A 13,516-nucleotide genomic window follows, 5' to 3' on the forward strand; every position below is an offset into this window, starting at 1 on the left:
GGAAGGAGGGTCATGCAAACATAGTCCATTACATAGAGTGCTTGATCCTGATGGGCTATGCAATTATATGTGAATGGCTCGTATTATAAAGCATTAGAGGACCTGGTGACTGGCGAAATCTACCTCACAATATCCGTCCGTGCTCTGTATAAAGTGCAGACATAGTAGGGAATCATTATAATTTGATCTGATCTCGTGACATTGTGTTGCTGACTCTAACTATTCTTACAGGAAAAAATGTTATTACACTGACTGGAGGAGCAAAACCATGGGCAGGTTGGTGGGTGATGCAGTTTTTTATTTCGCCAAATACCCATCCTGCACAACCAATCAAATCCCTTACAGCAGTTGTAAATTTATACTAGATATAGATAGCGTTTACTACACAGATCACCACACAGCGTACAAGCAATGATAATTGTAATGCATTTAGCAAAGACAGTAATTCATCCGTTATAGAATTCTGCAGACATTTAATCTTCTTCTATTATTTCCAGATTCTGAGAAACGTGTTTCTGAGTTTTCACTGAACTGAAATAACTGCTGTACCTATGAATGAATGGAGCCGTGTTCCTCCTGAGACGAGAAATTTAGGCAGCTGAAGGGTTTATTTGTTATAATAGGTTTCACTTAAACGAAGGCCAATGCAAACGACCGTAGCGGTATTGCGGGCCGCAAAACCACAAAAAAAAACTTTTGTTGTATATCCGTGTGTCGTCAGGATTCATGTATCTGCAACAACAAAAAATTGATGTCACCAATTTGTGAAACCACAAATCCGGACGGTAAAAATACTTGTCCTAAATTTTTGCGGCCCCAGTACGGATCTTTGAAAATCACGGTCATGTGCATGGGGCCATAGAAATGAATGCATTTACATTACGGACACAAGAGCACGGTCATGTGCATAAGATCTAATACTAATTGTAATGACGGGGGTAGGGAAACGGACAAGTGAGCCCTAATCTACCCGCCACTCTGTCCCTGCCTACTTGCAACGACCCGCCCTAGGCGACGGGGTACAACTGGGCAGCGGTCCCTACGCTCAGTAAGTGCACGAGATAAACAGACAAGGGAACACAAAGCAAAGGGAAAGGGGCAGTTGCCCACGGCAACACCGTGAGCAACAAGAGTGGTGAACGAGCCGAGTCAAACCAGGAGTGCACGAGGTACCAAATGCAGAGCAGGAGAGTAGTCAGAAAGCCAGGGTCAGTATGGAGCAGGATCAAATAGATAGAAGCTGTAGCTGGGCCAGGAAACCACGCGAGAAGAATCACAAGCAAAGGAGGAACAGGAAAGGCAGGTATAAATAGACAGAGGGCGGGAGCTAGCTCCGTCTGGCCAGGCTGCGATAGGCTCTCCCACTCCTAAGCCTGCCATCCTGAGTGGTGGAAGATGGAGTAGTCTCAGAGACATAGACTCAGGTGCAGACTGATTACCTATGGGAGTGTCCACAGAAGTTGTGCCTGGCAGATCCTTTACACTAATATCACATTTTGTAGAGCCGGTGCCACTTACAACCCATTCAGCACAGATGCCCTCATGGATATACACACAGACAAGGGGCCTCCGTAGCTAAATTAAAATACCCCCTATTTGTGCTTATTCCTGTTATGAGCCCCCATCCATCTTATCCAAGATAAGCTGTACGGGGTAATCCAGTTCCCCCACCGTGTTGCCGATTCTCTGATAGGGATGAGGATTAAAGGGGTTGTCCAGATTTATGATGACCGTTTGACAAGGCAAGTGTTAAATCAGCCAATGCTTAAAATAAGCCTTTTCAACAGCTAAATCATTTAATCATTGGGCATTAGGAATGATATTTGCTTGCTGTCAGTGAATGGGTAATTTCTTATTTAAATTCATAGACTGAAAACCCATACAAACCTAATACATCCCACATTTGACAGTTTACTAATGTATATAAGTCCAGGCAATCCTCTGTGAGCTAAACACAGCAGCAGGTTTGATACAATGTATAATTGCACACAAGATCTACAGCATTAGGCCTCATCCACACGTCCGTAGTTTTTATCCACAGTTACGGACCTGTAATTGCGAATGAAATACGGACACCTTCCCGTATATTTACAAGTGTGTGTCCGGGCCGTAGAAATGAGCCGCAAAAATAGGACATGTCCTATTTTTCGCATTTCCGGACACAGTTTGCTCACAGTAATAAGTATAGGAACACGGTCCGCAAATGCGGATGATATTGCACGGACATGTGCTTGGGGTCTGAAGTCAGTAGCTCACAGAGGATTGCCAAGACTTGATACATTGTAAAAATAAAAAAAAAACACAGCTGTGAGAAGTATTAGGCTACATTCAGACGAGCGTCTGCAACCTCGGATGTGAAAAACAGACGTTCTTCACGTCCAAGGAGCACCCGTGCGAGCCATCATGATCCCTGCCACCAGCAGTATAGGGAATGTGCCCACTTCTATTAACCCCTTCCAGACATTTGACGTATCCATACGGAGTGAACCCGCTCCATACGATGGGGGTGTCGGCTGTATGTTACAGCCGCCACTTCACATTAACGAGCGGGATCGCACTCGAGCAAGATCCCGCTCGTTTAACCCGTTAAATGCCGCGGCCAATAGCAACAGCGGCATTTAAATTGTTAGAAAGAGGGGGGCAACACACTCTAGCAGCAATGCATTCGTGGGGGGGGGGCGATGGTTGCTATAGCTGCTTGGGGGCCTAATGAAAACCCCCAGATCCGCCATCTTTGTGCTCCTATTAAGCCTTGCCTCTGGCAGGGCTTAATAGGTGCCTGTCAGAAAGACGATATACTGTAATACATTAGTATTGCAGTATATCGTGCAAGCGATCAAATGATCGCTGGTTGAAGTCCCCTAGTGGGACTATTAAAAAAGAGTCAAAATTAGTCAAATGAAGTTGTTTTTTTACATTAAAAAAAATGTAAAAATTAAAACTTTAAAAAAAAAACCTTTTCCCACTTTCCCCCTAGAGCATAGTAAAAAAAATGTAAAAAATAAACATAATTGGTATCGCCGTGTCCGTAAAAGTCTGAACTATTACAATATATAATTATTTAACCCGCACGGGGAACGTCGTAAAAAAAAAATTGTAAACGCCAGAATCTCTATTTTTTGGTCACCTCATCTCCCACAAAAAAATGGAATAGAAAGTGATAAAAACATTGCATGAACTTCAAAATGGTATTATTAAAAACTACAGCTTATCCCGCAAAAAAAATAATCCCTCATACCATATAATTGACAGAAAAAGAAAAAACTTACGGCTCTCAGGATTTGGTGACACAAAATAAATGTAATTTTTTACACTTAGTTTTTTACTTGTAAAAGTAGCAAAATATAGGAAAAACTATATATATTTGGTATCGCCGTAATCCTATTGACCCGCAGAATAAAGGTAACATGTTGTTTTAATTGCGCAGTGAATTCCGTAAAAACTAAGTGCAAAAAACAATGGAGGAATTGATGTTTTTTTCATTTTCTACCCCACAAATAATTTTTTTCCCGTTTCCTAGTACATTATACGGCAAAATAAATGGTGCTACGAAAAACTACAACTCGTCCCGCAAAAGTAAAGCCTTCATAGGACTATATCGACGGAAAAGTAAAAAAAGTTATGACTTTTGGAAGGTGGGGAAGAAAAAACGAAAATTAAAATCTGAAATTTTTTATGACGGGAAGGGGTTAAATTGCTGGTTCAATTACATATTTTTTTTACCGAGAACCAGAATGTGCTTTGCTGCTATTTTCTTAATTTATCTGATTGCATTGTTATATAAAGTGTCAATTACAGCCAATTCCTTGATAACATTGATAGCGGAAGTAAATTGCTAAATAAACATGGACAGAAAGAAATAAGATGTTATTATAAAGCAAATTATGGAAGAAGTACAATAAAGTTGTTGTAGGGGGTGACGTAGTAATGAAGACACTCTTGACACAAATCTTTACTTCTATTCAGTGGCGTAACTACCGCTATAGCAGCATAAGGGGGCCCGTGCCTCATAATACCCCCAAGCCTGCCTCTAAGGTGTTTGGTGCATTTTTTTGACACGGAAACCCCATTGATTTCAATGGGAAGCGGAGTAGTTTTATTCCCGCAAGCGGATAAAAACTCTCATGGGAAAAAGCCCCATTGAAATCAAGGGGAGATTAGAAAAAACACTGTGGCGTTTTTTTACGTGTTTTTTTACGTGTTTTTTTATTTGCCTGGCAAAAAGTGGTGCAAAACCACTTCAAGAAAACTGGAACTGATTTTTCCAGGCAGAATTTTCTGCCTGCAAAAAAACTCTGTGTGATCTAGGCCTTAACCCTTTTACACGGGCCAATTATCGGGCAAACGAGCCTATGCATATGAACGCTCATTCCTGATCATTGCCCTGTGTAATCAGGGCAATGATCAGCCAATGAAGGAGCAAACGCTTGTCCATTCATTGGCTGATCATATCGCTTGTGCAGCATGAAATATTATCATTGTTGGCAGCCCATCTCTCTGTGTAAACAAGAGATGTGCTGCCGACATGATGGAAATGTATGGTGACGAGTGTTCGTAGTAACGATCACTCATCCTCGTGCATTACTCCGTGTGAAAAGCGCAAGCGAGCGTCGATCAACAAGCTGTCGGCGCTCGTTCGATTGGCGCTCGATTAAACGACCCGTGTCGGGCCGTGTAAAAGAAACCTTAGTATTTAGCTGGACTATGACTTCAAATGTTTCTTGTTCCTGTACCTTTTCCACCTCGTCTTGCTTATTTTTATCCAGACAATATATGGTTTATTAGGCTATTTTCTCATGCTGCTTGAAGACATAAAACCAGCCTGTGTAGCAAGAAGAGGTAGTATATTTTATAGCAACTTCCAGAGACCTCTTCAATATATGTAGCTAGGTTTCAACCTACCAAACAGAACCTGGGGAAGGAGGGGGATAGAAGCAGAGAAACAATGATGTGGTCAACTTTGCTGGAGTTTTTGGGTAACACCTGGCCCTCCTCATCTACTCGCTCATGTAGTTTTCACCCTGATGTTTAAATGCCTGCAACCACCACTAGGTGGAGGGCCCCTGAGATACAGATTTATACAGCTAGTATGAGAATTCAATAGACATTGTATAAATCGAAAGCAGTAAGCTCCCCCTAGTGGTGGCTGCAGACAGACAGAATTTTACCATTTACCTTACAATTTCACCATTTAACCTGTGCAAAAATGAGAAAAACAGAGCTCCAAAACCTATACAAATATATTATATATGATAAATTAGACATAAAATATTTGAATACACAGTTTACATAGCAGATCCTTCTTATTTCTTGTTCATTCATTGGTACAGTAGAGCTTCATTGATTCTTTCTACCCTTATCTTCTGTTCCTATAAATGTGATGTATTGCACTCATTCAAACTACTGAATTCACACAATGTATTTTACACTAGAAATAGAATTTTCAAGAGGTAGATCTCCTAGGGAAACATAGGGCTAATGTATAAATTCACAACTGCTTGTAGCATTTACCTAGTTCTGCTTGTGCCTGCTTACCTTAGCAAACCCTAGAATGCAAAATCTGGCTGTAAATTGCATTAACCTAAATATCTGGATCATGAATAACATCATAGCATTGTCTACATTCTAATATACTTGTTAGATTATTTTTCTAATTTTAATAACATTTGGGGATTCTTTAAACGTTTGAATGTGAGATGAATAAATAATGACCTGTACGGTTCAATTTATAGTTATAGCATGTAAAGGTAAAATGTGATCTGTTTCCAGACAATCATTTTCCTACCTTGAAGAAAAAATATCAGATATGCAGGTGGAGTATTCTCTAGTGCAATACACAAATTGATTGTAATAATGTAAGTTGATGTATGTGGTCAGCTATAACCTGTGCTAATTTCTGTTGTGTTTTCATCTTAAAGGGATAATAAGGTTTGAGTCAAAAATAAAATAAGTGCCAAAATAAGCACAAAGCCAATGTGCAGTGTTAAAGGGATGTTATGGTTACAGTAAATAAGGCTTATTCTTTGTATAATTAAATAGTTACATAGGTTGAAAAAAGACACAAGTCCATCAAGTCCAACCTTTCTCAATCAATTACACGTCATCCATTGCTAGATTAGTTATAACCCTCAATGCCATTTGTCAGTAAATACGAATCTAGCTTTTTTTTAAAATGCTGACATAGTATCTGGCATTACTGTCTCTTGGGGTAGGGCATTCTATAGTTTTACTACTTTAACTGTAAAGAACCCTTTCCTATATTGATGTCTCAAACGTCTTTCTTCCACACGCAATGGGTGTCCCCTGCTCCTTTGTAAAGTCCTTGGAAAGAACAGATGATGTGCTAGTTCTTTGTATTGACCACACATATACTTATACATGTTAATAAGATCACCTCTCAGGGCTCATTCAGACGAGCGTATAAGTCATCCGTGTGACGGCCATTAAAACAACGGCCATCACACGGACACATGTGTTTCAGTGCAGCCGTTCCCACGACTGTTGTTTCAACGGAGCATGTGAAGTGTCCGTGAAAAAATAGGATATATCCTAGGTTGCCCACGCTCATCTGAATATAGCCTAAGGCGTCTTTTTTTCCAAGCTGAACAAGGCCAATTTCTCAAGTCTTTCATTGTAAACGACACCTCCCATCCCATTTAATAATCTAGTCACCCGCCTTTTAACCATTTCTAATTCTCCTATGTCCTTTTTACAATGTGGAGCCCAAAACTGAATCCCATATTCAAGATGTGGCCTTACAAGGGCTTTATAGATGGATAACATTACATTTGAATCACAGGTTTTTATCTCTCTTTTTATACACCTAAGATTCTATTTGCTTTTGCAGGTGCTGCCTGGCATTGAGTGCTGCTGCTTATTAGTAACCAGAATATCCAGGTTCTTCTCTTGTTCCATTATTCCCAGTTTTATTCCATTTAATGTACATGCAGTAATACTATTACAGCGTCCTAGGTGCATTACTTTACAGTTATTAAAAGTGATATAATTTTCCAATATACTTTCTGTATTAATTCCTCAAGATTTCTGCTTGTTGTCATTTAATTGGATATGGTATTATTATTGCTTACTTCAGATAAAAAAAAAATCCCGCTTATGTGATGAATGCACAGGTGCATGGATCGTTACAGTACAGTTATCAGAGCCATATGTTTTCACAAGCCATGCACATTTGTGTCTATCACACGACCAGGAAAAAATTGTATCCACTAAAAGTAAACAATGAAAGTTCCTAGTGGATAACAGCAAGCAAAGATCTTGAAAATTATAAGGAATTGATACAAAAAGTATATTAGACTATTGAATAAATGTTCATTATACAAAGAATAACCTTTATTTACTATAACTATAATTGCCCTTTGTGTTAGCCACTGAGAGCCTATGTTTATTTACACATGGCTCATCCATATAGGTAGATATTTCTATAGAGATCTATGTGGGCTGGTTATTTGCACAGTGCCTGGTGACTTTATGGCCAGGCTTCCATATCTTTTCTATAGCTCTTTATGAATGTATCTTATATTTCTCCCCCATAGGGACTGTGTAATATGTAAACAAACCTAACATTTCAGAAGTGACAGCCCATAAAACCGTCTCTTAGGTACAAAATGTTAAAGAGAACCTTTCACCTGCCCATACGTGTGCAGCTGAGTGCAGCATGTAATGGGCCGGGCTGTACAAACCCTGACTCACTATACATTTTTTTCCTATCTTTCTCTGGTATTTAGATATCGGTGCCGTTATATTTGACACCCGATATTTAAATAACCCCCTAAACTGTCAATGGGGCGTGTAATTGGCAAAGGGTCGTGTAACACCGCTGTGCCACTTTCCAAACAGCTACAGACATTGTACAAGCAAGAGACAGGAGAGCGTGTGCGCGCACACGCTGCTGTAAGCCCCATAGAACTCAATGGTAGTTATGGAAACAGCGTAGCTCGCATGCTATGCTGCTTCTGTAACTGGCATTCACTACTATGGAAGATACGGAAACAGCATATCTCTGCAAGTTACGCTTTTTCCGTAACTCCCGACAATATAATCAGGAAGTGGCCGGAAGTCAACGTGATCACAAAATGCTAGAAAGGGGGTTTAGGGGGCCCCGCTCTAGAGATAGGTGCAGGTCCCAGAGGTGGGACCCGCATCTATCTGACATTTATGACATATCCTGTTAATATATCATAAATGTCCCTCGTGGGAAAACCCCTTTAACACACTTTATGTTATGAAGATTGAGTACTACCTGATCCGTTATTTAAGCCCTATTAACATAAAGAGGACCTGTCGCCTCTCCTGACATGGCTGTTTTAGTAATACCTGTATTTAATTTGTAAATAATATGTATTCTGTGTATGTGTTGTGTTATTGCTTGGTTTATTTATTTATCATTGAGGATATGTTTATATGTGTATTGATGTTTAACTGTAATTGTTCTGTTTTTGTCTATGCTAACCTAGGAGCTGTTGTGATACTGGAATTTCCCTTTGGGGATTAATAGAGTTATCTTATCTTATTCCCCATAAAATAACAATTTGGGAGAATCTTTTTTTTTATAACTCAATGTTGTGCTGTTCTTCTGTTATTCCTCCTAGGAATTTATAAATAAATTGACAACTAGGTGTTACTGGTTTGGGGTGTGTCTTTTCACAGAGTGACAATGTCCAATCTGTGCTGGCAGAGTCCGCTTCTGTAGGGACACACCCCTTTGACAAGTGCATTTGTAACACCCAGTTGTCCACTTATTAATACATTTCTAGGAGGAATAACAGAGGAATGGCACAACTCAGAGCTCTAAGAAAAGATGCTCCAGAATTTGTATTTTATGTTGAATACAAGTATTTACTAAAACAGACTTGTCAGGAGTGGTGACAGGTCCTCTTTAAACAATAGAACTCCTTTAACTTTGCGCAGGATATAATAATAGAAAAGGCATTCATGGCTATACACAAAGCAGACCAATCAGATCCCACTGGAATATCTGCTGCCATGGACCCTATAAATCTACTTTGAGATTAGAAAGGTTTGATCCCACCATGTAGCTAAAAATTAGTACAAGACCAGCAAAGCAAAGCTGTGGAATGTTGTAAATTGAGTTGTCCTCCTCGCTACTGTAGCCATGCAATGTTCAGTAAAGGACTTGAGCTGTGACATTTTTTGGTCTCCCCTAGAGAAAGTTGTGCTACTGTTGCATGGTAGTGGTAAAAGTCATTGACTTCTATGAGGTGAGATTGTCAACTGCAACTTTTCGGCTAAGTTGACACGGGGCGGATACAGTGTGTAATAGCACGCAGCTCACCCGCCCTGTGCTCCGCAGGGAATTCCGGGCGAAAAAGCGCACCAAACTGTGGTGCAGTTTTTTTACCCGGAATGTCCGCTGCGAAAAACTGCAGCACTTAGCCGACAAGCTAGCAGACTGGCCTGCTGGGATGACGTCTCATCCCAGGAGACCGCTGCAGCCTGTGATTGGCTGCAGCGGTGGACACATGGGATGAAGTGTCAACTCAGTAGGATGAAACACAGACTCCTAAGTGAATTTAATAATTTTTTTTCTTTCGGAGTTCCGTTTTTTGCGACTGAATCGCCACGAATCCGCCACAAAAAAAGTAACAACTGCTATTTGATGCGGGATTTGCATCCCCATTGAATTCAATGGGGAATTTCCGCAACGTATAAGCAGCGTTTACGTAAAGACGATTGACATGCTGCGGAATGAAATTCCCCACCGCAGGTCAATTTCTGAGAGTTTTTTTCCGCTCAGTATTTACGCAGCGTGTGGATGAGATTTTTTTTTATCTCATCCGCTTTGCTGCTACTGTATTTGCTGCAGATTTTCTGCAACTAATTCCGTTGCGGAAAATCTGCAGTATTTACGCAACATGTGAACTGGCCCTTCAGGTCTTGGTCACTTTAGTTTGCACACACTATTCAACTATACATTGCTAGTGGCACCACTAGCATGCAACTTCGAAGGCTGGCAATCACGCCAGGAGTATCCGACCTGTGGGAACCCGGCCTCATTATTTCCCATTTTTCCACTCTTCTAGTGTTTATGGGTTACCAAAAAAAGGGGCCAGAGTGAGAGGAGTAAAATGGGAGTGCAGAACCAGACTACACAGAATTTGTCTGTAGTCTGTAACCATGGAAACAAATAGGTCTGTATAGGTGCCCTAGACACAAAATGTGGAGATCATTTAAATCAAACCTTTTACAAAATTGCATAATTTTTTTAATTTACATACATAGGAGCAATAAAACAAAAGTGGCCAAATCTTTTAAACAGCTCCTCAGTAATACAGAACACACTTCCAATTACAATGTATTAAACAAAGAAAAAAAAAGAGCAGTTGGATACAATACATTTCTACCATATTGCATTTAGCGAGCACCACCGCCTCTGCATTATGCACATTGGTGGAGGTCGCAGAATTATTGATAAAACCCCTTGAAATCTTTTTATTTTCCTTGTGAGATACATGCATTGATTTCTATGTACAAATCACATCCAGTCAGAGTAGTACAGAGGTAGCCAAATTTATCTTGACTCTGCTGCAGCGTGATATCACACACAAAAAACCATTGAAAAAGTAAAGTTATAGTTTCTTGCCACTGCGTATTTAATGCATTAAAAGTCAAGATAAAGATGGCTATATCTGTACACTGTGCAAGTAGCTCACTGGAGCCGTTACTACTAAAGGAAAGCATTGTGCGTGCTCTGCTATATTTAGCAATGAAACATGAGAAAGGGGGAACTCATGTACAGGTGACCCCTAATAGCTCAATAACCATATTACATCACATTAGTATGGAGAGGAGAACATTGTAGCACTGAATATATGTGCAGTGTTGTGCACTGTATTTCCTATCCTATCGTGTATGTATTTGTAAAAACCTTGCACAAAACCCTGCACTCTGCATGTAACCGTATGTAAACCGGCTTTCCGTTATTACGCATGTTCTGTCAATATATTATTTCATATTTCTGTACGTATCTATTTTTATTTTTTTTGCAACGGAGCTGATATATCAAATATATTTCCAATACACAACCACATCACCAAATCTGAGATTGAAGTTTGCTTACATATTATGAGATGTTATGTTCACATTTTTTTTTTATGCCTCCGCCATTCTCTAATATGTTGCCCTAAGAAAATGGTATCCAAGCACAAACCTGTCAAACGTATGCCAAAAAGACACCCACGGAAATGTTATAATGTACAATACTTTTTTGGTATACAAGTATATATGCCTATATGCCTTCCTCTGGATCTACATGGTAGGAATAAAGGTTAGACTTAGTGGACCTGGGTCTTGTTTCAACCTTATCAACTATGTAACTATATAGATTAGATGTATGGACCAAACATGTGAGCAGGTCTTTGAAAAATAGTCATTAAAGGTATTGTCCCACAAAACACATGTATCCCCTATCCACAGGATAGGCAGTGGCGGATCATCATTAGGGCGGTTCAGGCGCCTGACCGGGGCCCAAGTCTCCCGGGGGGCCCATGGCCGCCTGAACTGCACATGACCGCATGGGTTCCCTGATGCCCGGTGGCGTCGCTAGCACCAGAGGGGGCCCCGGCGCTAGCGGCAGCCACATTCATTTGTATCTGAGTCCTCAGGACTCAGATACAAATGAATATTATAGGCTGCAGGCCACATTAGGCCGGCAGCTTATAAGGCGCTGGGAAGACTCCCTATGCAGGCCGGCGTGATGAGGTACTGCATTACGCCGGTCTGCGCATGCGTCTAGTCCGGAGGATTCACATGCGTCCAGCTGGAGCGGCCGCCACGGGGCAAGGTAAGTAATATATATATTTTTTTTAGGTGGGGGCAGCGCTGCATATATATTCAAGGAGGGGGGGAGTGCTCCGTTGCAATATATACAAGGGGGAGTGCTGTGTGGCCCTATATACAAGGAGGAGGGTAGCGCTGTGTGGACCTATGTAAAAGGGGAGGGGAGTGCTGTGTGGGCCTATATACAAGGGGGAGGGGAGCGCTGTGTGGGCCTATATACAAGGGGGAGGGCAGCGCTGTGTGACACTATATACAAGGGGGGAGTGCTGTGTGGCCCTATATACAAAAGGGGAGCGCTGTGTGCACAATATACAAAGGGGGAGCGCTGTGTGCACTATATGCAAAGGGGGAGTGCTGTGTGCACTATATACAAGGGAGGAGCACTATGTGGGCCTATATACAAGGGGGAGGGCAGCGCTGTGTGACACTATATATAAGGGGGGAGTGCTGTGTGGCCCTATATACAAAAGGGGAGCGCTGTGTGCACTATATACAAAGGGGGAGCGCTGTGTGCACTATATACAAAGGGGGAGCGCTGTGTGCACTATATGCAAAGGGGGAGTGCTGTGTGCACTATATACAAGAGAGGAGCGCTATGTGGCCCTATATACAAGGGGGAAAGAACTGTGTAGCCCTATATACAAGGGGGGAGGGGAGCGCGGTGTGACCCTATATACAAGGGGGGAAGTGCTGTGTGACCCTATATACAAGGGGGAAGGGGAGCGCTGTCTGCACCATATACAAGAGGGGAGCGCTATGTGGCCCTATATACAAGGGGGAGCGCTAAGTGGCCCTATATGCAAGGGGGAGCGCTGTGTGGCCCTATATATAAAGGGGGAGCGCTGTGTGACACTATATACAAGGTGGAGCGCTGAGTGACACTATGTACAAAGGGGGAGGGTTGTGTAGCACTATATACAAGGGGGGGCTGTGTGGCGCTATCCACAGCGGTATGTGTGTGGCACTCTTTACAGGGGGGGGCTCTGTGGCGCTATTTACATGAGGGGGAGGGCTGTATGGTGCTATCTATAGGGGGCTGTGTGTAACGCTCTCTACACGGGGATGTGTGTGGGGCTAGCTATAGGGGGCTGTGTGTATGTGGTGTTTTACAGTGTATGGTATTATTATATTCAGGCGCGCAGTGTTTGGTGCTATTATATTTAGGTGCACAGTATGTGGCACCATGATCATTTTATTTTCGTCTATAGGTGTGGAAATGTTGGAAAAGTGAGGAGCCGAAGACATCTGAGTGGCAGATTCTGCAGAAATGGGTCATGGCCGGGAGAAGTCGTCATCAGCTCTGTACCGGATGGAGAAGAAAAGAGGAAAAAAACTACTAGAATCTGAGACGTCGTCACCTGTGAGTCACTAGATTCATAGAGAATTTGTCACCTCTCCTGGCATGTTTATTATAGGAAATCCTTGTATTTCACAAAAAGTCTTTCTGCAGTCCAGGAATGATAGACAATTCCCCTTGTCTGGAGGATGTGTCCCTGCACAGTGTGATACTGTCAGTATGTAGGGACACAGCCCTGTGACAAGGGGAATTGTAACCCCCGTTGGTTAATGCTTGCCCAAAAAGGCAGTGTTAACCATAGTTACGGCGCGGCGGTTCGGAAGGGGGGTCCAAGTTTGGGTAACAGCCCAGGACCTATGGTCTACTTAATCCGCCACTGAGGATAAGGGATACATGTGTGAT

General features: G+C 41.8%; 1 protein-coding gene across 3 annotated transcripts in view; it reads left to right on the top strand.

Annotated features, from left to right (window-relative positions):
- Nucleotides 1–13,516, top strand: part of ANO3 (anoctamin 3) — a 254,338-nt gene that overhangs the window by 151,209 nt on the left and 89,613 nt on the right. The window contains exon 7 of one of the 3 annotated variants that reach the window (XM_075836999.1): nucleotides 232–276. The exons of the other annotated variants lie outside the window; for them this stretch is intronic. Within the exon in view, the coding sequence (XP_075693114.1) occupies nucleotides 232–276 (45 nt within the window). The remainder of the gene's footprint in view (nucleotides 1–231; nucleotides 277–13,516) is intronic. 3 annotated transcript variants of the gene reach the window in all.

Source organism: Rhinoderma darwinii, chromosome 9, assembly GCF_050947455.1.
Source record: "Rhinoderma darwinii isolate aRhiDar2 chromosome 9, aRhiDar2.hap1, whole genome shotgun sequence".
In the NCBI taxonomy this organism is placed as follows: domain Eukaryota; kingdom Metazoa; phylum Chordata; class Amphibia; order Anura; family Rhinodermatidae; genus Rhinoderma; species Rhinoderma darwinii.